The 25934-nt window shown below is 37.7% G+C and overlaps 1 protein-coding gene across 3 annotated transcripts in view; it reads right to left on the reverse strand.

Annotated features, from left to right (window-relative positions):
- Positions 1–25934, reverse strand: part of cep104.L (centrosomal protein 104kDa L homeolog) — a 71404-nt gene that overhangs the window by 29338 nt on the left and 16132 nt on the right. For 2 of the 3 annotated variants that reach the window (XM_018226102.2, XM_018226100.2), the window contains exons 7-14: positions 24268–24439; positions 23721–23876; positions 18776–19018; positions 18150–18353; positions 17161–17328; positions 7606–7779; positions 3809–3985; positions 2725–2931 (exon numbers count right to left, since the gene is read on the reverse strand). In XM_018226102.2, coding sequence (XP_018081591.1) covers positions 2725–2931; positions 3809–3985; positions 7606–7779; positions 17161–17328; positions 18150–18353; positions 18776–19018; positions 23721–23876; positions 24268–24439 — 1501 coding nt within the window. The remainder of the gene's footprint in view (positions 1–2724; positions 2932–3808; positions 3986–7605; positions 7780–17160; positions 17329–18149; positions 18354–18775; positions 19019–23720; positions 23877–24267; positions 24440–25934) is intronic. The other variant, XM_018226101.2, reaches the window with a different exon arrangement.

Here is a 25934-nt window from a genome sequence, read left to right on the forward strand (position 1 = left end):
CAAACTCAAATTGTGCTCAGATTGAGTTGCAGATTGAGAAGGGAGTTGAGCTTTTCTGGGAAAGCAGTTGCGGAATCTGTGTATAATAGAAAAGCTACAGTAAATGCTAAAATATTAGCGCTAATTAAAAGCACTACGAGGGAACGTAATTAGAAGAGCAAATCATGGCTGAGTATGACAATAAGTAAATAGTAATTCCTCTAAATAATGTAGCCTCTGTGTTAAAAGGATATGTCAATGTAATTTTATAAGCTTTACACACACGCCCTTATGGAACCAGACACATGAGCAAATGCCTGAGGATGATGTAAGTTCCTCTTAGGAGTTGTCACACTCATAGGGACATATCCAGACTCCCTGTGGACTATAGCCCTGCAAGATACATTACACAAGCAACTAGCTTGCAACTCTCACAATGGAGTAGCCAATTGTTCAGGCTGCCAGGGGCGTCAGCACTGATGTCTTTTGTGCAAGTATCTCATCAACAAACTGCCAATATATTTAAAGGAATGCAAACCTAAAGATAATGTTTAAAGGGTTGATTCACCTTCAAATTAATTTTAGTATGCCATAGAATGGTTAATTCTAAGCAAGTAATTTTTTTTGTTTTTTTTTTTTATTGCCAGCTTTCGAATGAGGGTCACTGCTACTTTTTAGTGTTCATCTTTCTGTTCAGGCCCTCTCCTATTCAAATTCCAGTTTCATATTCAAATCAATGCATGGTTGCTACGGTAATTTGGACCCTAGCAACCAGATTGCTAAATCTGCAAACTGGAAAGCCGCTGAATAAAATGCTAAACAACTCAAAAACCATAAAATATTAATAAATGAAAACCTGCAGCAAATTGTCTCAGAATTTCACTCTCTACATCATACTAAATGTTAATTTAAAGGTGAACAATCCTTTTAAAGGAAAACTAAACCCTAAAAATGAATATTGCTAAAAATGCCACATTTTATATACTAAACTTATTGCACCAGCCTAAAGTTTCAGCTTCTGAAAAGCAGCGATGATCCAGGACTTCAAACTTGTCACAGGGGGTCACCATCTTGGAAAGTCTGCGACACTCACATGCTCTGTGGGCTCTGAGCAGCTGTTGAGAAGCTAAGCTTAGGGGTTTTGCAAATTATCAAGCAGAAATTGAGGTTGTATTGTAATACAAGTCTATGTTAATTAATTACCAATCAGCCTTATATTGTGGTATGTATATTCTATGTGTACTGTATATTTTGCGTTGGTCCCTAAACTCAGTAAGTGACAGCACCACAGAACATGCGCAGTGAATCTGCAGAAAAGAAGATGAGAAGCTACTGGGGAATCTTTGGAGGTACAGATCTTCCCTGCTAAAGGGCTGTGGTTGCCTTGGACTGATACAGAAGCCCAAAACATAACGTACGACATTTCTAGCATATTTCTTTAGTTCAGCTTTAGTTCTCCTTTAAGCACCTTTCTAATGTACATTCATTTCAAATTGTCATTGCTTTTACAGTAAATGTAATTGTTACTGAATGCATCTGTGTGGCTGTTTATATTATCTGCACAGATGGTTGACTCTTACTAAGCAAGCTTCTTTGGAAAATTAAGTCTTGGCTTAAGATGCCATTTGCTGCATCATTTCAAGAGTCAGAACCAGCAGTGCAAACAAATGCTGCTTTCAACTGAAAAAAAACCTTTCCCGGTACTTGTGGGTTTTTCATTTCCTTATAATAATTGTATGTCTTTATTTCTAAATAATTACAGTTGTCAGTACTGAATAAAGCAGCCTTGAGCAATAAAAATAAAATGTTAAGTCAGTGAGGAATCCCAACAAACTTTCTTCTGAATTTAAAAACAATGGCGTAGGTACTCTCCTGATGGGTTAAAACATACAAAAGGGCTCAATTATTATAAGCAGGGGAACAAGTGCTGGAATGCTATAGAGCAGTGGTCCCCAACATTTTGCTCACCAACCCCTTGGATGTTGCCCCAGTGACCTTAAAGTAAATACTTGTTTTTGAATTCCTGGCTTAGAGGCAAGTTTTGATTGCATAAAAACCAGTTGTACTGCCAAATGGAGACTCCTGTGGGCTGCCAGTCCTCATAGGGGCTACCAATAGCCAATCACAGCCCTTTTATGGCACCTCCAGGAACATTTTTTATGGCTATGTTGCCCCCCCGCTAACTCTTTTTTACATTTCAATGTGGCTAACTGGTAAAAAAATGTTTGGGGACCCCTGCTATAGAGAGTTAACTTTCTTAACCCCTTAAAGTACTTGCATCCCTGCCCATAGTCTGCATTGGAGTGAATATCTGTGTAGTTCACTCATGCCATGTGTCTCCTAGTGCTCCTGACTTGTTCAAGATAATGTTTTGTGGCCCTGGTACTGCAAGTTATGAAAACAACTGTTTTGTGATATATCTGTGGGAGCTACTGTACACTGCATTGTAATGGAACATAAGAAGATGCAGTCATAAAATATAAATGATTATTTGTGGTTAAAATAATCATGGCTGTCTCCAAAGTATGTCTCAAAGTGAACATCCAGAAGCACCACGCTGCTAAGAGAAATATGTGTTCCAGATGCCAAGAGAAGAAAACAATAGCCTAGTAAAATTACTTTCACATGTTATATATCAGTACAGAAGTACTGTTCATTTAGCTTATATTTGGGCCATTACAAGCATTAAAGATAAACAAAAGCAATTAACAACCATACAATTCCCCACCCTGCATATTTACAAACCTTAAGCTCGCTCTCAGTTGGTCTGCCATCTATTTTGGCAAATCCATCAAACAGAGTCTTGTATAAGATGTTTTTTCGGGCAGTGGAATCCTCAGAAGGCATATACTCTAGCACTTGGCTTGGGTGTTGCTTGTAGAGATACAGGATAATCTGAACAGCTTTATCACGGACCTCTGAAATGGTGTAATCCAAAGCGCCTACTGCAAACTGTTTGCAGCATATGAGAGAAGTTAAACAAAACATATCAGAATCAGTGTAATGTAAATCGCTGTGTATTTTGATGGCGCGATTTAAATAAATTATGATAAATATAATAAGACTTTACAAGATCTTAAATTGTTAATACTGAATATATATGTACAACAGAGTAAAGGTGTCCATCCACGGTCACATTTTGTTGTTCTCAGGAGATTGTGTTGTTTAACGATTGTTTTAACCATATGGCATGTCATCCACAGAGAGAACCACGATGTACATAGATGTCATCATTTCACTGTCAAAAGGTATGAAAATATTTTACATCTACAATGTGATATCAGCTTGTGGCAGAAGCAGTATGTACGGGAACCCAGAAGTGATGTATTTCTCATAATCAGTATGGTGGTCCTTGAACAAAAGTTCTTTGGTTTACCACCGAACAACAAATGTTCCTTGCAATGGATTCAAAGCAGAGTGATACACCTTGCTATTGTTTTACTCACATCAGTAAGGAAAAAACAAAAGCACACAAACAGCGGACTATGAAACGAACAGTTTTCCACATTGGCCTAATAAAAGAGCTAAGAGAAGGTAACCCTGATGGTTTAAAAACTACCTAAGGACTTCTGAAAACTTCTACAAGTTGTAGCACCACTGATTGCAAAAAAGGACATGTGCATGATGCAAGCTCTACGTGCAGAGCAAATACTGATTGCAACACTGTTTTTTCCCTTAATCAGTTGGCTGGAAAGCATCAATTTTGGGAGTTCTGAAAATGTCATATGCTTGTGGAATAAATATACCCAGTGCTGATTGATTAGTCAAGATTACAGTATGTACATTAAACCCGTCTTGTTTCCCAGGTCCTGCAAAGATGGGCTCTTACCTTCATTACATTGTCAACCGTAAATCCAGAGCTTTCTACACCTAACTCCTTCAACAGGTTCTCCAGGAGGTCCACCTGGCTCTGAGCTAGACGAGAGGGCATTGTTGGCTTAAGCGGCTGAACTAAATGAGCTGGAATTATTTGCAGTGGCTTAACCTCTTTAAAAAGAGCCATCTCCTACAAGAAAGAGAAACTTGTTTTCAGAAAGAGAAACCTTTAAGCTGAGGTAAAGTGAAACCTCATCAACAGATGTGACCAAACTTGAATGTAAAGAGATATGTGCAACCCATCTTTCACCATTTACACCTATAGTGAAGCTCACTTTGAAATACCCAACTTCTGTTTGAATCATGTGTGCTGCACAACAAATCCCAAAAATGTTATACACAATGTAGCCAAAGCAACTTTAGCGGGTGCTTTATCCCAGTGGCCAAAGCATCTCTAGGATACTGGTGTAGCTATGTGCCACTCAACAAGAAATTCTGTCTGTCTGACAATTATTTAGTGATTGAGACATAACTGGATGGTATAACTTCCCTTCGATTTTACTTAAAATGTGCATAAACAGCCAGATATTGCCTGGGCCACTCTTGATCGAGTTGGTGGCTATTGGGCTTCTGTATTCGACCAAACAATCACCTTTAAAATATGATATATTACCAATATCTGCTGGAGACTGTTCAGATTTTTATTGAGCAAAAAGAAAAGCCTATAGATCAGTGATCCCCAACCAGTAGCTTGTGGGCAACATGTTGCTCTCCAACCCCTTGGATGTTGCTCTCATTGTCTTTAAACCAGTTGCCTATTTTTGAATTCCAGGCTTGGAGGCAAGTTTTGGTTGTATAAAAATCAGAGGCTCCTGTAGGCTCCCGGTCCACATAGGGGCTACCATATAGCCAATCACAGCCCGTATTTGGCACCGCAAGGGACTTTTTCATGCTTGCGTTGCTCCCCAACTTTTTTTACAATTCAATGTGGCTCACGGGTAAAAAAGGTTGGGGACCCCTGCTATAGATCTATGCACCAAGTAATGTGTGTGGTCTATTGGTCTTTGAGTTAAAAGGAAATTATACTCCAATTTTAGACATGCACTGATTCGCTGGAAAGCAGAGGAATGATCCTTTACTTCCCTTTGTTCAGAAAATTTCTAAGCTTTTTTTTTTTTTTTTATAAAAGCCCAACTGAATGAGCTCACGTCAAAAAGGGGGGTATATTTTCCCTTTAATAACGGTTAGCTGGGTTTTTCTATACACCTATAAAAACAATATAATATAATATCATATAATATAATATATGCAGCAGACATTTTACAACTTAGTTTCAGATTTTTGTTGTATACAAAGAAAAAAAATCTCCTTGACATAGAGCTGGAAATTCTAATAATTTCTTTTAGATTATTTGGAAAATGCACCATTAATTCAACAAATGGCTAGTAAATAAAAATATGGCAATTATTAGGCTCTACATTACTGTTAAACAGGGAGTTAACCCGTATGCTGTTCCAGCTGTGTTAAATGTTCTTATAAATACCAATTAAAATAATATATGGAACAAATTGGTATTTTTTTTTAATTGAAACACTTGCAGAATGATAATAGAATATTGCATTTAACACTTTACTGGTATTTTTTGTCTGGCACAGGATGGTATGTCATGTCTAAGAAGTACAAACGTGCATCTGTAGTGGTTTTCACCATTTCCTTTCAAGTGTACAATTACGAATCCCTTGTGCAAGAGCCAAGTGCTGCCTATGAAATAATCATGTACCACCGGGAAGCTTATTAACTCTCTAGACATCTGTGTTCAAAGACAGGCTGGATGCAGAAAACAGTAAATAAAATGTGGAGGTCCCTAATGGCAGTGAATTAATACACGTACACAAAGTGTTACTGTTCTGCTGGATATGCTGGGCTGGAATATCACATAGGCTTCAGCAGCTGCTCTGAGCATGTACTTGACAGAACAAGGAATGTATTGTTCAAAAATAACGTTTTAGAAATGTTCAATAGTAAAATTTTTCAAGTTGAGTAAATAACTTTTAAAATAAAACTAGAGAACAAATTGCAAATTTATTCCCCAAAATCGACAATTTTTTTTCATTTTATGTTGTTGTTCTTAATATGAGCTACTTTCATCTCCTAAAGGTGACCTCCACCCAAAATAATTAGAGAAAATGTATTTCTAAAACACCTTCAAAATATACATTAAGCATTTTCCATTGGTTTTAAAATGGGTTTATCCAACTCTTTTTCTTAAACCCAGAGCAAATAAAATTACTGATTTTTTTGTGCAAATATGCCAGTTCTGCTGTGAATAAGTGGGAGTTGCCATAGTACTAGCCTTCAGAAAAGGCTATCTCCACAGATATCAAAGCAACAGAACGTTTAACATCCATAGCTAGAGGGTTGTATTTGTAGATGTTTGTTATTTCAGGTGTTTTTGTCTAGGAGTCTCCCCTGAAATTGTACCACCTAATGTTTAAATGCAATGTTTAGCCCAAAACCAAGCAATTTAGTATAGAATTTAGTGGGTTGTAAAACTTGCCTGTGTGGTTTAGGTCAGCTAGTGGTTTCCACCTACACTATGACAATGTATTAAACTCGTTGGGGCAGACTGTGAAAATCCCCCTTCCTCTAAATCTTTTTGCAGCTGTCTGTCCAACCCTTTATTATAGGGGACAGAGATGCAATGAACCCCCAGAATTTAATACCTCCAGGGCTCCTTCTGAGCTTTGCACCTAATTAATATTACACTAATCTGTGTACGTCACTTGCACCTACATAAAAATCAGAGACATCAATTCTTGGATAGCCTTTTGTTGGTTTATAATCATAATTCATTCGACTGCTGTAGCCCATGGCGGGTACGTTTCTGCAGGAACATAATCTCTTGGAAATTAAAATGCATATATTATGGGGTCTTGTGATACTTGTGCACCTCAGTTTTCAAACAGTGCCACTGATTCTCAGCTGGACGGAGACCAGGGGCTACAAAAGGGGAGCAGTCTCCAGCTGAATGGTGAATGTTCTTCCAATAATTTGTTTAAGAAGACTGGAACAGATTTTTTTCAGTATTTATATGTATTTTGTGCCATACATTCTTCCTTATATTTTAACAAGGTGCCCAGTGCATGTTGATGACAAAAAGTCCAACAGCACCTATGCTGGACTGGAAGATAAACAGGCAGGGGCCTGAACAAAAAGATAATTAAGAAAAGTAGTAAAACTGTAGCCTCACAGATAAAAATATTTTTTGCTGCTGGGGTCAGGGACTCCTATTTGACAGATGAAAAAAATCAGAGGGGGAAGGCAAATAATTTAAAACTATGATGAAAACCAATTAAAAGTTGCTTTTAATAGAGCATTTTATAGGTGATTTTTAGTAAAATCTATTCTATACATTCAGAGTACTATAGTTTGCCATGTTTCATCTATACAGAAGTAGAGATGGAAGCATCAAAATGGTAGCTTTGAATATGTCGTAACAAAAAGCAGAGAATTAGAACTAGCGGTTTTACTAATCTCGAACAGCTTTTGGTGGATGTCATGTGGTTCAACATTTGTTTACCTCTTTGGAACTGTCTAGAAGCAATAAACAAATGTGCAGAAGAACAGGCTATGTGTAACATTTTATTTTTACGAACATAATCAATATATTCTAATGTAATGTCAAACTACAAAAAAACATATTAGTAAACAAAATAAAAAACATGTTAAAGCTTAGATTTTTGGCATCAGCATTACAGTGACAAGAGGCTGGTAAAGGTAATGTTCACATGAAAGCATTCCCTATCGTACCTGAATGAAGTTGGACGAAATCAACCTGTGCCGTGCAGTGGAGTCTCCGGTTCTCACCAGCAAGTCTGGGAGGCATTTTTCTACACAGTGGGTGGTCTCCCCTTTGCCCAATTTGTGGTTAGGAATATAATCTGTGATTATCATTTTAAGCAGTCTCAAAGAAGCTTGGAAAACCTGAATTACAGAAGGGCAACAAACAAATGAAGTGTTATAATGCAAAGCTTCCTGTAAATCCAGGAAAGAATAAACATTCACAAATGCCTTTTATTCTCCAGTAAACAGCATTTAGTATTGGTGGATAGTTAAACATGGAATCAAATGCACCCAAAGTAGTACTGGCAGCTAAAAACCAGTTGTAGAAGATTTCCATCCACCCTCTCTACTTAACCTTAGTGGTGAGGACCTGCCAAGTTGGCAAGGGGCAAATGGCTGCTGAGGTACTTTGCTGCCATCTGACTGTACGTAGACACGTTTTTGGCTGCTGAAGTCTTAATTGGTCAAAGTAGCATCCCTGTTTGATGTCAAGGTGTTTGCCACCATTTCCCTAAATTTTCTGACTGCCTGGGGAAATATGTGAAAAAAGGTTGCCAAAACACTTAAATAAGCAGGAGTTTGACAAGCAGTAGGAGTGTCAGTGCAGAACCATCAGTGTATTCACTGCTGTGGTTGCGCATTTTTCTAGCTTTATAACATTTTGTTTGACACAGATGTCCATGTAAGGTTGAGATAGGTTTTCTGCTGAGATTATTCTGCCCAATTATAGGCCCATTGGCCACCTGAGTGAAGAGTCCTGTCAAAAAAGTACAATGGGGAACACAACGGGAAAACAAATAAAAGGCCTCTGCATGTCAGGCCACACCCCGATCCTCCCCAGATAGCAGTACCACCCCTTTTCTGATGGGCGGGCCGGCCCTATACTTGTGGGTCAGGCAGGTTTGGGCCGACCTCAGCACACTATTTGCAGTTCGCAGGTGGGTTTGGTTTGAACTCTTCTGCCTGCTCTTCCCCCGGCGACTTTACACTGCCGGCTTCCAGCTTTATACAGTATATGTGCACCCACCCCTTTTGTGATGTAATTGGCGGGGCTTGTCTATAAATAGAGGGGAGAAACCTTGAAGAGACAGGTTTGGGTCTGTTGAGCGTCAAGTTTTTCTAGACCCGCACATCACTACACTTGTGAAGTAATTACTACACTGTAAAGTAATTACATTTCTTCCTCAGAACAGTTCATATGGCCAGGATGTCCCCTTGGAAAAACATCCAGTTGATAAGTGTCCTATCTGCACTGAAGAATTGAAAACTGAGAATTTGGTATAGTTTTCTTTATTGTTTTGGAATGGGATGCACCTACCAATCAGTAGCTAAATACAAGCTAATGTTTTAATCTAGGGCAGGGCAATCATGGATCTTCCTCAGAAGGATACTGTGGTTTGTTAAAAAGAAATATATGTTTCATTGTATTTATTTTTAACTGGAATCTCTCTCTCTCTCTCTCCATTCTTTTCCCAGAGACAAAAGCTATGGGCCATGGTTAGCCATATCTGGAGCTCAATGAAAGCAAAAAACAGTGGTTTGTGATTTAATCCATGATAGGACTTCCAGGGATCCTCATCATTAACCGGAAATCCATTATCCAGAAAGCCATAATTATTTATAATACTACTTTTTTCAATTCCTACCTTTTTCTCTGTAGTAATTTAACAGCATCTTGTACTGGAAACTAACTTAGATTTAATCCATTTTGCAGGCAAAATAATCTTATTGGGTTTATTTAATGTATATATGATATTTAAGTAGACATAAAGTATGGACAAATTACAGAAAGATCTTTTGTGCAGAAGACACCAGGTCCCGGCATTCCACATATCCGGTCCCATACCAGTATAGGTTTCATTTTATTGGGGACAACCACAATCTCTTCCCAGAGACAAATGCTTTGGCCATGGTTGACTTACAGGGTAAGGCACAGGCACTTTAATTACCCCAGCAGATTCTTTTTCTCAGTTCTTTTATTGTGTGTGTGTGTTTTTAAAATTGTTATAAGAACTGGAATAAGTATCTCAGAGCAGTCTGGTAACTGAAAGGATTAACAGCATTAGAATGTGAATGTTCTATACAGAGTACTTCTAACAGAAATACAAGGGGTTACTCTCCAGTCCTGTCACTATGAAAGGCTTAAGTGTACCTCAATGCTTGGGTACTTGCCAGGAGCATGTGCCAGGTATGGCCCGTAAACGCGTTCCTATTTCCCTGCCTCAGTGTCGCTGTTTAAGAGGAAACTATGACAACAATTTGGCATTTAAAAAAAATAAAAATCATGAGAAAACATTAACTTGTCATTAACTTGCTTATCTGGGAACTGAGGAACACACAATTAATTACCATGATTTTCAATTATTTGCAAGTTTCATAATTCTGTAGAACCTTCTCGGCATCTATAGCACAGTAGGCCAACATTTTACAGATGCAGGATCAACATAACATTATCACATCAGGGTCTACCACCCATATATTAAAACTCAAATTTATCTGGTCGAGTTTTTAAAGGGGAAAACTCGAAATTTTCAAGGAAAAACAAACACTTGACTTTTTAGAGATTTATTAGACCCCAAAGCTGCTAACAATCCAAATCCGAAAATATTCCATCTCGAACTTGTCGGGGTCATGTAGTCAATGGCAGATGCCCCTGAAGTTGTTTCTTGACAATGTGATCTGCGCTGGATCATCTGATAAAGTCAGGGGGTTTAGCCTGATCATATAATAAATTTTAGTTTTTGCTTTGCTTTCAATCGTGGATGGGAGTTTGGTAGACTTAGTTTTAATAAAAAACTGAGATAAACGAGTTTTAGTAAATAACCCCCCCAGGTGTTACACTACCATGAAAAATTAAACTTTATGGATGCTGCCGAGATCTACTATTCACCAGCTACAGATCTATTGATTTATATTCTCACTTAATGTTTGAATTAATTTTTTCTTCTTGTTTGCTTGCCAGGGAATGGGTTAAAGGAGAACTAAACCCTAAAAATGTATATTCTAAAAATGTTACATACTGAACTTATTGCAGCAACCTAAAGTTTCAGCTTGTCAATAGCAGCAATGATCCAGGACTTCAAACTTGTCACAGGGGGTCACCATCTTGGAAAGTGTCTGTGACACTCACATGCTCAGTGGGCAGGGGTCGTCGCAAAATTAGGCTGGCTTATAATATAAGATGATGCTACTGATGCTTGTGATTTTTGTGTTTTTTAACTTTTTATTCAGCAGCTCTGCAGTTTTCAGTTTCTTGTTGCTAAATAAGGTCTAGTTCACCCTAGCAACCATGCACAGATTTGAATAAGAGACTGGAATATGAGAGGGCCTGATCAGAAAGATGAGTAACAAAAAGTAGCAATAACAATAAATTTGTAGCCTTACAGAGCATTTGTTTTTTAGATGGGGGTCAGTGACCCACTCCCCATTTGACTGCTGGATAAAGTCAGAAAAAGGAGGCAACTATAAAAAGTAAAAATATGAAGGCCAATTGAAGTTGCTTAGAATTAGCCATTCTATAAAATACTAAAAGTTTACTTAAAGGAAAATTAACATCAAAAAATTAAAGGGATACTGTCATGGGAAAATGTTTTTTTCCAAACACATCAGTTAATAGTGCTGCTTCAGCAGAATTCTGCACGGACATCCATTTCTCAAAAAAGCAAACAGATTTTTTTTATATTCAATTTTAAAATCTGACATGGGGCTAGACATATTGTCAGTTTCCCAGCTGCCCCAGTCATGTGACTTATGCCTGCACTTAAGAATAGAACTACTTTCTGGCAGGCTGTTATTTCTCCTACTTAAAGGAACAGTAACACCAACAAATGTAAGTGTTTTAAAGTAATGAAAATATCATGTACTGTTGCCCTGCACTGGTAAAACTGATCTGTTTTCTTAGAAACACTATTAAGCTGTTGTGGAGCAATGGCGGAAATTGAAAAACGGCTATATGGCACAGTTTAACTAATGGATAACAGATAACACCATTAGACAGACAGAGCTTATTTGCTATCTGCTGTGTAACTTGAGCCTTTTCTCCTTTGAACGACTGCCCCCATTGCTACACAGCAGCTTATTTGCCCTTTTTGCCCTTTTTCAAAAAAAGCAAAAAGATTTTTAAATATTTCATTTTAAAATCTGACATGGGGCTAAACATATTGTCACTTTCCCAGGTGCCCCAGTCATGTGACTTGTGCTCTGATAAACTTCATTCGCTCTTTACTGCTGTACTGCAATTTGGAGTGATATCACTTCCTCCCTCCCCCCACCCGGCAGCCTAACAACAGACAAATGGGAAGGTAACCATATAGGAGCTCCCTAACACAAGAAAACAGCTCAATGGTAGATCGAAGAACAGCACTTAATAGTAAAATCCAGGTCCCACTGAAACGCATTCAGTTAGCAAGAGAAACAGCCTGCCAGAAAGCAACTCCATCCTAAAGCGCTGGCTCTTTCTGAAAGCACATGACCAGGCAGAATGACCTGAGATGGCTGCCTACACACCAATATTATAAATTAAAAAAAAATACACTTGCTGGTTCCGGAATGCAATGTTATATTGTAGAGTGAATTATTTGAAGTGTGAACAGTGTAATTTAGAAATAAAAACTACATCATAAAAATCATGACAGAATACAAGTATAATGACCTGCACTGGTAAAACTGCAGTTTGCTTCAGAAACACTACTATTGTTTATATAAATAAGATGCTGTGCAGCAATGGGGGCAGCCAGTCAAATGAGAAAAGGCTCAGATTACACAACAGATAGCAGATAAGATCTGTAGAACATAATGGTGTTATCGGTTATCCACTATTTAACCTGTGCGGTATAACTTATTTTCAATTTCCACCATGGCTATACAGCAGCTTGTTTATTTGAACTATAATAGTGTTTCTGAAGCAAACACAGCAGTTCAGTGCAAGGCAACACTGCGTTATAATTTCATTACTTTAATACACTTTCTATGGTGTTACTGTTCCTTTAAAGGGAACCACCACTTTCCTTCGTTTGCAGCATACAAGAGCAGCACTTGTGCTTTTCCTGCAGCTATTTCCAAGCCCATGCTCCTGATTAAATTACATACACAAAGCCAAATTTGCATATCATAGGGAAAAATTAGAGGGAAAAAAAAAACTTATAGTCACACGATAATTTAAACGTAATAATCATGGTTTGGATTTGGTTCAGCCAGGCATTAAGATTTGATTTGGCAAAAATCTGAATCCTGCAAAAACCCTAATATGTCTGCTTGTTTGCATATAATTACGTATCACCACTTTCCTCTTCAATATGAACAACAAAAGAAAAATGTGAACTTTACCTATTTATAACCATAAACAAATCGTGTAAAATCTTTTGTAAAATAAAAAAAAACAAATTGTGTATCACAGTCTGCCCATCTCTCTACTACATCACTATTTAACCTTTCATCCCACCAGCTACAGATTTACTGGCAGACCCCAATTTAACATGAAGGCATCCCTGATGTTTATTCTTCCATTTTACTTAAATTCCCCCATTGACCCTCAACAATCTGCTTCCTGGTATCATTGATCCTTGAAAACAGAAAGGAAAATCATTCAGATACCACAAAGAATACGAAACAGAGACCAGCTGCAGAGTAAGACCCTTCTTGAAGTACCTGCCAATGGCTACATAAAGGTCCTGTGATTATTACAAAGGCCCTCTCTATGAACAACAGATTAAGGGATTATAGCGTCCTAAAGTTACATCCCAACAGTACAAACATAAGCTACATGAACAGCGTTGAGTCATTTAGTTTGTCCTTTAGGGCTCTTACTGACGAGCGGTTGTAGCTGCGCTCCCCTGCGTTCCGTTTTTCGGCGTTCAGCCGCAGGGGAGCGCAGGAATAGACGCATTACATTTTTTCCAATGGGGCTGTACTCACACAGGCATGTGTAGGCGCCGAACGCAGGAAAAATGCAGCATGTTGCGTCTCAACCTCCGTTCGTCACCTACACGCGCCTGTGTGAGTACAGCCCCATTGGAAAAAATGCAATGCGTCTATTCCTGCGCTCCCCTGCGGCTGAACGCAGAAAAACGGAACGCAAGGGAGCGCAGGTAAAAACGCTCGTCAGTAAGAGCCCTAAGTGTAGGTTACATATGCAGTGCAATAAACAGAGAGCTATGCTGTCAGACACAACCCTGTTATTGGTGGGCCTCTTTGTGTTTTCCCAAGAGCAGCTGTAGTGAATTACTAGATCATCTCAATCAAAACATTTCTTGACGAAGGATTTTTTTTTCCACTGACTAGTGCATTACTCATCCTTTACACATCCATTGTTGGGGCTCCGTCGGCAGAAGTAAATCCCAGAATCAGAGAGAAGCAAGTTCAGGGTATCAGAGAGCTCTTTGTGTAAAATAGGAGGCATGACTGCATGCAGGAGTCTCTGAAGAGATCAAGTCAGACATAGGCTTCCAACACTTTCACCATGGCAGCTACATGAATTAACAATGCCCAGCTTTGCAATTTATTGATTTAATTAGTCACTCAGTCTCATTAAAGGCACTCTGGCAGCCTCAGCTTGGAAAATATCACCACAATTATGTCCAACCCTAGATTTACATAAGCAGCAAGGGATCTACTGATGTTACAGCTCCTTTTTTGCACTCCAAAGTTTTCCACAATCATGGGTAATAGTTTGTTGGCAGCATTTAGCAATGCACACACATACAAGGGTAAACCAACCTCACAATCTGCAGAGGGAAAGCAAAGAGTATTTTCTTGACATACAATTTATTTTAATGGGGAACAATCGCAAAAATGAAAATTTAATATAAGCTCATCATACTGAAATAAGAAACTTTCTAAATATCAATAAATTAAAAATTCTGCACCGTTTCTGAAATAACGAAGCAATCTTCACTATTCCTGTCTCAGCATCTGGTTCTCTTCATTCTGTCTTCTTTCAGCATTTGGGTGTCAGATTTTCATTGACAGTTAGATTCAATAGATCTTATAGGGGGGGCTTATTTTGCCTAGAAGATGTATTACAGCTCACTCTATTGAAATCACCAGACCACATGGGGCAAATTCCCAAACAGGCGAAAATTCACCAGCGACAGCTTCGCAGCCATTGCAACACTTCACCAGGAGTAAATTCTAGGACAACGGTAATTCACTAAAGTGCGAAGTTGTGTCCAGGGCACCGAACGCTGGCGAATTTTCACTAGCGTTACTTCAGCAATCAAAGTGAAGTTGCGTTAGCATTGCCTAATTTGCATATGGTGGGAAATCATAAAGTTACATGGAGGTATATGTTGCAGCAAATACATTACACTACACAAGCCCAGGGAAACTTATTAAAAAAAATAGAGTTGTTATAATGCCCTACACATGAGCCCAGTGTATAGTTTATGTTCCATATGTTAGAAAATGGAGGGGGGAACCCGGTTACCCAACAAAAATTATTAAGGACCTTTGCAGGCTATCACTCAGAAAAAAGAAAAAAAGGCACCAGCGTTTTTTGGGACTTAGAAAAATTTTGCACTAAAAATTGAGGAAGTTCTATGCACTCCATTGCACTTTGCCTGGTCTGAGCTGGCGAAGGCAAGTCTGGTGAATGAGGTAACCTTCAGTAAAATCCGGAATTTGCAGAGTTACGTCCGTTAGCCAGAGCGAAAGTTCTCCTTCGCTAGCGAAGTGAGGCCTGCTCCAGTTAGGAAATCAGGGATGTTCCGAAATGACGCCACGCTGGTGAATTTTCGCTAGCGTTAGTCACTTCACCCTTTAGGGAATCTGCCCCCATGTCTCTCTACATGCAGGATCTGACACCCAACTCCTGCATGAAGAGAGAAGGAAGAGAAACAGATGCTGAGAGAGGAACAGTGAAGATAAACTTGATTATTTCAGAAACAATGCAGAATATTTAACTGATTGTATTTAAGTTTCTTTTTTTCAGTATGATGAAGCTTATAATAAATTTTCATTTTTGTGATAGTTCCCCTTTAAAGTGCACCTATAAAACACAGTATATAACTGAACTAGGTCTCAAAAAGAAGCTCCTTCCCTTCTGACATGATAGCGTGTGTCTAATCTTCAGAGGGATGTATGGAAGATAATCATGGAAGATTATCGGCCGGTCGATGTGCTAAGGCTTTCCTTTATTACTCTGAGCAGTAGTGAGCCTGTCTTGGACAAAAGTCTTAGGGGTATTCATGGAAACGGATTTAATTTGTTATGCTGTTGAGCATCCTTCCTTCTGTTATACAAGCCTTATGGAAATGTTATGCATTGCCAGCTATTTTTTTTTTTTGGCAACGGTGGGGAGTTTAGGCTTTAATACTTTTAAACTTTTTTAGAAATACAAACTTTTGCTGTACTCCTGTACTTTGCTTTGATTCTGAGATCCATTGGTATTATTTTGTACTCTCCACCTATTATTGAAGTTCAGTACACCCAAGCGACACTGTTCTGCTGGTTATATTGGGATTTTACAAGCATCACAGGATGGAAGACTCATATCTCAAGAACTGCATTTGTTTCCAAGCTTTGAATGCTTGTCTGACCTGCAAGCATATATTGAGAATAACGAAAGGGATCCAGAAAGCAGACTTTTAGGGGCAGATTTATTAAGAGTCCAATAAAACAAATTTCGAATTATATTTTTGGCCAAAATTCTCAAATTCGAATTGGGAATCCAAACTCGATTCAAATTTTAAATTTATCAAATCTTGACCCAGGGAATAATTTGAATTCGACTATTCGCCACCTAAAACCTGCCGAGTTCATGTAGAAGTCAATGACAGGTCTAATGACCCATCTGAAGATGTTTATAGACTTCCTGACATTCAAGTTTTTTTTCAGAGAAAAAACTCGTTCGAGTTTAGTCGAATTCGATTAGAGTTTTCGAGTCGGTAAAATTTGTTTGAGTTTTAGATGTTAGAATTGTTTCTTAAATAACCTCTCATTCGAATTTCAAGTATATTATTGTAGTTGTGGCCTTATATGCACGCAATCATTTTGTAAACAGGAGGTTGCTTGCTTTCTGGACTTGCAAACATACAGTCAAGCTTGGATAATCTATACCAAGTGGCTTTACAGTCTTGTTTTTGATTTTTTTTTTTTAGAATATTAACAGGCTTGTTTCAGAAGACATTGCTTATGTTCGGGATCCCCCATAAGTTTTGTGGTAGCTCTCAATGGTTTTTTTTCAATTTTTGTCAGATAATTATTTCAGCTCGGCATGGTATAAAATATACTTTGTTCTTAAACAGCTGCCTTTAGTAGTCAGATTGCCATGAAAATGATACATGTGCTCATCTATACCAAGTGAAAGAAAAACTAAACATTTGTGAATCAACATTTTCTTGGCTCTTAGGGTAATGACATATGTACCATTTGCCCTGCTGATGACATTACAACGGTCACTTATATGAATGGTGACTGCCTTTCCCCAGCATTAGTTTAGAATACCAGGAAAATTGCAAGGTGTTCTATGAGACTTGTAAGTTCATAAATCATTTTTTGGCAATGTGTGAAACTTGTGCTACTCACTGAAGTCACTTTGTCTTTGATGGCACGACGAACAAGAAACATTGCAGCTCTGAGCATGTTTTTCAGGTCATCCTTTGAAGTTCCACTTTCTATATCTGCCAGTTTCTTGGACACTGCAATTAAAGCATCTTCTCTATAGGACCATGTTTTGGAGTATGCACCCGCAACCTAGAGAAAATATTGTAATCATATGTACACCATTAGGCAAATCTCACTATATGCACTCATAATTCATCAGGGCAGACACATTGCTGCTCCCCGCATGACATGCACAGAGCATATATTTTTTATGAACTCCATTATAGCACTTGTGGCCTGCAGTGTTCAATGAGCCTTAGTAATTTTTGACACTGAAGCTATAGTAAATCCATGTATATGGCAGAATAATACAATTGGTTAGGATTGAATTCTATTTAGTTGCCTTAAGAAATGGAGTTCTCTACCAAACACTTTTGTCAGGCAACTATTGCCTGGAAGTTGCTGGCAGGCTGAATGCATGATCAACAGCAAAGTCTTTTGCCGCACACCACTTACTTTCTTGCTGGGTGCATCCGTATCCCTGGCCGCCTCCACGCCAAATATTACAACGAATGTACAGAGTGGGAAAGAGCACACCAGAATATGCAGGCAACGCCTTAGTTCATTTGCAGATTTATTGAGTGCACAAGCTTTCGGGGTCACAGCCCCTTTCTCAGGAAGGGGCTGTGACCCCGAAAGCTTGTGCACTCAATAAATCTGCAAATGAACTAAGGCGCTGCCTGCATATTCTGGTGTGCTCTTTCCCACTCTGTACATAGGCTGAATGCATGTGCACTTACCCTTACAATCTTATTTAAGACTGATAAAGCTAATAAGGCAAACCTTTTATTAACTGTGTATTTATATAACTACATACATTATGAAACTGAAAGCTGCCCATCAATAATTATATTTGCGTAAAACCATAAGATGTTTTTATTACCACTGTTTTAATAACTTTAATTGCTTACCAAAGCCTCTCCAAATACTTCAATGGCAACGCCAGCCTCTCTTAAAGCTTTCTCTGTAAGTGGCTCTGGTTCACCTGCGATTCTCGTTCTTGGAGAATCAATAGATGGCTCCTCATTTATCTCTGGCTCAAGATAACTGAACTCCTCTTCCTTATTTTTTCTCTGAGCTGGGAGAGGTCTCTCATCATAAGGCAAGGCATCAACCTGTGAAAGTATAATACAAATTTTAAAACACCATTTTTTGGGAAAGGTTAAAATGACACAATCTGCTTACAACGTGGACCTCCCATATAATTTTTTTTTTTTTAATAAATAATATTGTGTTCCTATACAATTTTTAGAAGCACATTTAATTTATCAATAGGTGGAAGTTGAGTTCACCATTTGCTAAATTCAATTCTAAAAATCCCATAGAAATGCAAAGAACATGGGTGAGTTTTTCTGTGAATGAGCTCTAATTTCAAAATTTGATAATACTGAACCTAAATGTCTGTTCTCCTACAAAGGATATTTGTAAAGCTCATTTTACTAAATTAAAGATCTTGGATGCTTAAAAATAATAAGAGGAATGGTAAACATGGTATTAGTTTTGTGTTCTAAAATGAAATAACATATTTCCAACCAACATTCATATATGGGGCCACCGGAGCTGGAGAGGCAGCTGGGGGAGGTGAAGGAGAACGTGGCTCTAGGATTGGTTTGGGAGAGAGAACTTTTGGCGGCTTTTCCGTCACGGCTGGCTGATCTTTCTTTGGCTTCTTTTCTGTACTTCTCTCCTTCTCTGGCTGTGGTGGTGACAACGCTCTCTGCTGTTGTGGGCTAACGGATTGTTCGATTGGATCCAGAGACGTCTCATAGACTCTTCGTATCTGACAGAATAGAGAAGCTGAATGTAAAATCACCGTCATTCAAATTGAATTACATAAATTAATTAAACTGTAAAAAAGTAATTCAAATGAAACATGCCATTGAAATAGTACTAAAAATATATGGTAATAAAATGAAGTTTAGTTTAGGTTATCAGTTTCAAATTATGCGGACTCACTGAAGCTTGAATTACAATGGATGTCCCTTATCTAAAAATTATAAAAATCAACTCTGCATTTCATGACAAGTATAAATGTACTACTATAACCTTATGCCTTTTAATGAGGTTACATTCATGACTCTGATCAAAGTTAATTGATATTAGGTTACTCCAGGTTACAGCACTGGAACAATTTAGCACTTTAGAAAGTGAATTCTACTACAGGTATAGGACCTGTTATCCTGAATGCTCAGGACCTGGGATTTTCCAGATAACAGATCTTTCCGTAATTTGGATCTTCATACATACTAGAAAATCATTTCAACAATAATTAAACGCAATAGGCTTGTTTTGCCTTCAATAAAGATGAGTTACATCTAAGGTTGGATCAAGTACAAGGTACTGTTTTATTATTACAAAGAAAAAGGAAATTATTTAATTATAATGGAGTCTATAGGAGACAACCTTTCCATAATTCAGAGCTTTCTGGATAACAGATTCCAGTTTATGGATCCCATACCTGTAAATGAAAGCTTTTTCCTAGAAAAAGCATTTAACTTTAGTAAAAGAAAAACTTGCATTCATACAAATTCCCATTTGATCCGAGCTTCATCTGATTTGACAGATTGTTTATAAACAAATGCAAAGGATAAAAAAAAAAAATATGGGCTGTGCCTGTAACTTTCTTGTCTGAAACAAATGAAAGCCTTTCTGAGAATTAAGTAAGTTTTCCATTATTCTTATGTAGCAAGAGGAGATTTTTATCCCTACTCATCATTCTTCCCTTGTCATTAAAAAGCTATTACAAGTTTAACAAAATAGCTCCACTGCATTACAAGAAATGTGATAGCTTGAGGAGAGGGTGATAATTCCACTGGAATGTCCTGTCACAGTAATGAAAACATACTGCTTGTTAACATATATTAAAAAGAGAGAGGAGGGGGCATATTCTGCTGCAGGCAGGTTTTTATAAGACAATAGCCTTATTTCTTTCTAACAGTTTTGAATGACCTTGGATAACCTTTCTGGTACACAAGAGGCTTTATGTTCTCTTGCACAAATCTTTTTTTTATGTGTTATGGGATAACAAAAACATAATACAGGTATGGGACCTGTTATCCACCGATTATGACGGATCTTTCTGTAATTTGGATCTTCATACCTTAAGTCTACTAGAAAAATATTTATTATTATTTAAACATAATAGGCTGGGTTTGCTTCCAATAAGGGTTAATTATCTCTTAGTTTGGATCAAGAACAATGTACTGTTTTATTATTACAGAGAAAAAGGAAATGATATTTTTAAATATGGATTATTTGGATAAAAGAGAGTCTATGGGAGACGGCCTTTCTGGATAACGGGTTTCCGGATCCGTACGTGCGTGTGTACGCTAAATGCCTACCGAGTTACTAATAATGTTATACTACAGGTATGGGTCATGTTATCCTGAATGCTAGGGAAATGGGTTTTTCTGGATAACAGATCTTTCTGTATTGTGGATCTTCATACATTAAGGGGGTTATTTACTAAACTCTGAATGCCAAAAATGCAAAAAAATTCATGTTTTTTTTTTTTAACTATAAAATCCAAATTTTTAGTGGAAAAAAAACAAACAAATATTTCGGGATTTATTATACCCCGAGGATGGAAAAAGTCTGAATCCGAAAAGTCGGCATCTCCGACCTGCCGAGGTTGCATATAAGTTAATGGGAGAAGTCCCAAAGATATTTTGATCTGCACTTGGTTTCGTGCAGTAATCCGAAGATTTTGTGGTTTTCAGGCAAAAATCCGAAACATTTGTACAATTAATTTTTTTCATAATTTTTGTTTCCGCTTTTTTCCCCCCGCAAACAAAATTTTCAGGAAAGTGTATTAATAAATAAGGAGAAAAAACACTAGCCGATTTGGTCGGAGTTCTTTTCAGAAAATATTGAGATAAATTCAGACTTTGATAAATGGGCCTCCAAGTCTAGTAGAAAATCATGTAAACATTAAATAAACCCAATAGGCTGGTTTTGTTTCCATTAACGATTAATTATATATTAGTTTGGATCAAGTACAAGGTACTGTTTTATTATATCAAAGCCAAAAGAATGGACGGCACTCCGTTCAAGGAGATAGCAGGTTTATTGCAAGCTCCTACAAGGATCTCACGCCCTACGCGTTTCGGGATTCGAAACGCGTGGGGCGCGAGATCCTTGTAGGAACTTGCAATAAACCATGAACGTGTGATCAGATATTTGGACCAGGGTCAGATATTAAATCAACTCGATCTGGCCCTGGGCATGGGTGGCCAAGATCCACTTATCCATTTGCTAAATGACCAGAACTGCCAGTGTATGGCCAGCTTTAGATGTAGAGATCAGACAGTAATAAACATGGGGAAAAAAATGCACATTTTGATTGGGAATGCATTAATCCATGTAATACATGAATGAGTTTTCCAGAACATCCTACTCTTATGGAATATCTGACATCACCTGTAGGCTTAATAGATTCATTCAGTTAAAAGCTTCTTCACATTAAATAAATACTTTAACCAAGGGTACTTATATGTAATAATTTTTTTATTAATAGTTAATAAACTAGTAATACTTATCCCTATGACAGGTGAGTAAAATGCTCTTTTGAATCTGTCTAAACACTATCATCACTTAAAGGAGAACTATTGTGAAAATGAAAATTTAATATTAGCTTCAGCATACTGAAATAAACTTTGTAACAACAATCAATTAAAAATGTTGTACTGTTTCTGTAATAATTAAGTTTATCTTCATTAACCCTCTCTCAGCATCTGTTTCTCTTTATTCTGTCATGCAAGAGTTGGGTGTCAGATAATCATTGACAGTTAGTAGGGACGAATACCGAACCGAATCCAAATATGCATATGCAAATTAGGGGTGTGAAGAGGAAAACATTTTTTACTTCCTTGTTTTGTTATTAAAAAGTCATGTGATTTCCCTTCCTGCCCCTAATTTGCATATACAAATTAGGATTCGGTTCGGCCAGGCAGAAGGATTTGGCCGAATCCGAATTCTGGATTCGGTTCATCCCTAACACTTAGTTCCAATATATCTTATACGGGGCTCCTTTTGCCTAGAAGATGTATTAGAGTTCACTCTATTAAAATCACCAGACATCGTGTCACTCTACATGCAGAATTTGTGCAAAAGGCAGTTATTTTTTTTTTTTGTACTGGAATCAGTTATTTGAGTGAGCTCAAATTCATATGCTAGGAAAAGAAGCCCCCCCCATAAGATATGTTGGATCATTCATCTGACACCCAACTCCTGCATGAAGACAGAATAAAGAGAAACAGATGCGGAGAAGAATAGTGAACATAAACTTAATTAATTCAGAAATGGTACAGAATTTTTAACTGTTTGTATTTAGAAAGTTTTAGTATGAGGAAATTAATCTTCATTTTCGGGATAGTTCCTCTTTAAAGGGATAGTTTACCTTTGAGATAACTTTTAGTATGATGCAGAGAGGGATATTATGAGACAATTTGCAATTGGTTTTCATTTTTAATTATTTCTGCTTTTTGCATTATTTAGCTTTTTATTCTGCAATTTCAGCAATCTGGTTGCTAGGGCCAAAATTCCCCTAGCAACCATGCATTGATTTGAATTAGAGACTGGAATATGAATAGGAGAGGCCAGAATACAAAGATTTGCAATAAAAAGTAACAATAACAATGCATTTGTAGCCTTGCAGAGCATTTGTTTTTTAGATGGGGTCAACGACGCCCATTTGGAAGCTGCAAAGAGTCAAAAGAAAAAGGCAGATAATTATAAAACTATCTAAAAAAAAATAATTAAAGGAGAAGGAAAGGTTAAAACTAAGTAAGCCTTATCAGAAAGGTCCATCTAAATATACCAGTAAACCCCCAAAGTAGTGCTGCTCTGAGTCCCCTGTCAAAAGAAACACAGCATTTCTTTCCTTCTATTGTGTACTCATGGGTTTCTGTATCAGACTTCCTGCCTTCAGCTTAAACCTCATTGCCCTGGGCAAGAGCATGCTCAGTTTGCTCCTCTCCCCCCACCCCTCCCTTCTCTACTGTAATCTGAGCCCAGAGCAGGGAGAGACTCAGGCAGGAAGTGATGTCACACCATATTAATACTGCAGCTCCTATCCTAAACAAACAGAGAGTTTCTAGAGCTTTTTACTCAGTTATGGTAAAACATTCTACAGAATAAATATAGCAGTCTAGCTTGCACTATTGCAGCTAATCTATTGGAAATAAAATGCCTCTGTAGCTTTCCTTCTCCTTTAAAACCAATTGAAAAGTTGCTTTAAATTGGCCATTCTATAACATACAGTTACCTCAAAGGTGAACCACAGGGAGATTTGTCGACTGCGTTTAAATCTGCCCTGCTGTGAGCAAAATATCTCTCTCCAAATACTTTCCCACTGGCAGTAAAATAAATCACCACTGGAAAAGCATTTTGAGCTCTATCACCTACGGTAGTGCAGATTTACAGACAAAAATAAATAAATAAATAAATATATTAGGATTATGATGCAAAAAACAGAACCATACTAGGGCAATATCCAGAAGGTCATGGAGCTCTAACTGTTGATACACTTTTTGGCGGTATTCCTCCATCTGCTGTTTTTTCTGCTTTGCCAAATCATAATCTTCCTTTTCAACAGCGCAGCGTTTTTCCACCTCATATCGGCCGAGCCGTTCCCCAACCTAATAGAGAAAAGCACAGTTATGTCTTTGTGGACAGGCAGTAGTTGCTGAATGAGAAAGTTGGCAGAAGAGCACATTTTTACATTGACAGCAAGCGTGTAAGTAAGTGTTGGATGGGAATTTGGTGCAGTCCATAATCTTAAAAAACTCATAACACTATCAGACATTTCTCTCCTAAAGGGACAAAATAGCAAGAACAAGGGATTTGGATTCGATTTCCTCTATATAATCATGTACCTCAGTTGCTTAATCCTAAACGGACAATTTACTAATCTTTTAAACAACACTCAGCTTGATCCATAAAAGTGTATGGGACATAATAGGTTACCTGAACCAACTGTATGTCCTGTCATGTAAGCCTGGTGAAAAGACTCTTTGTCTGCAGCAATACCTTTTGGAGATCAGCAATGGCTTGTTTCAGTTTCTTGGCATAGTCATAGCGCTCATGTCTTACGGACTCTTGTTTCTTTTCATCAAGTTTGCGAATTATTTGAGCCACTTCTGGATCTTGGTACATGTCAAAGGCCAAATCATCAAGAGGAGAAATTGAATCCAATTTCCTGCTGGCAATGAAATGAAATAAAAACAAATCTACTTAGAGATTAAAAAAAAAAATTCTTTCACTTAGGTATAAGTGTAGGAATACACGGATGTTTTCGGCGCAATCTGACGCGCTGCAACAAATCACATGCGACGGAAATAAGGTAAGAGATATAAATGTCGGATGAAATCGCATCGTTGATCCGACGTGACACAACGGTCAGATGCAGACGCAGTGTGCAGCGTCTGCATCCGACAGTAGTGTCGCGTCGGATGAACGATGCAACTTCATCCGACAATGCTTTCACTTACCTTATTTCTGGCGCATGCAATTTGATGCCCGCGTTTTGTGGCAGCGCGCTGAAAACGTCCGTGTAGTCCTACTCTAAGGTATATAGGATCTATTTTCCAGAATGCCTGGGGATTTTTCAAATAACAGATATTTCTGTAATTTGGATACCCATGCCTTAAGGGGCTTTTTTTCACAAATTTTTCACAAAATTTTATTTTTTCCTCTAAAAATTTGAACTTTTAAAAGAAATTCCTATATAAAAAAAAAATCTCTAATACAACACTTAAAACATTCAAGTCCCATATAAGTCAACAGGAGGTGCGCTGATCCTATTGTTTTTTTTTTTTAATTAGCCATTCAAACTTTCATATTTTTTCTGCACTCTTTTCCGACTCTACTTTTTATGTTTGGATCATATAATAACTGTCATGGTATTCGTGATTTTAGAGAAAGAAAGGTTTTTTAAAGCTCTAGTATGGAACCTGTTATGCAGGATACTCGCGACCTGGGGTTTTCCACGAAAGGGATTTTTCCATAATTTGGATCTTTACACCTTAAGTCTACTAGAAAATCATGTAAACATTAAGTAAACCCAATAAGCTGCTTTTGCTTTCGATAAGGATTAATTATATCTTAGTTGGGATCAAGTACAAGGTACTGTTTTATTGTTACAGAAAAAAAATTAAATCTGGATTATTTGATTATAATGAAGTCTATGGGAGACGACCTTTCCGTAATTCTGAGCTTTCTGGATAATAGGTTTCCAGGTAACGGATCCCACAACTGTACCACTAAATTCAACCTTTTATAAATAGGCTTCTAAGTCTGCTCAATAACATTTCAACATTTACCATAAACCAATGGAATTGTTTTACCACCAAAATGGATTCATTGAGCTTAGTTACTCTCAAGTACAAGGTACTGTGCTATTACTATAGAGAAACAAGAAATAATTAAAAACAAAATGTAATTATTTGCTTATCATGGACTGTATGGGAGATGGCCTTCCCAAATTCAAAGCTTTCTGGACAAAGGATCTTATACCTGTACAATCTTTACAGGCATTCAAAAGCATAGGCCTTATTCAATAAACAAATTCTGAGAATCCGGCACTCTCACTATAGAGTGTTAGTATGCCTGGGTGCACGATCATCATTTAATCTCCAACAAACGCAAAAAGGATCAGCAATCTCAGGTCTTAAAATTGTACAAAATATTTTTATTAA

Source organism: Xenopus laevis, chromosome 7L (genome assembly GCF_017654675.1).
Source record: "Xenopus laevis strain J_2021 chromosome 7L, Xenopus_laevis_v10.1, whole genome shotgun sequence".
Lineage (NCBI taxonomy): Eukaryota > Metazoa > Chordata > Amphibia > Anura > Pipidae > Xenopus > Xenopus laevis.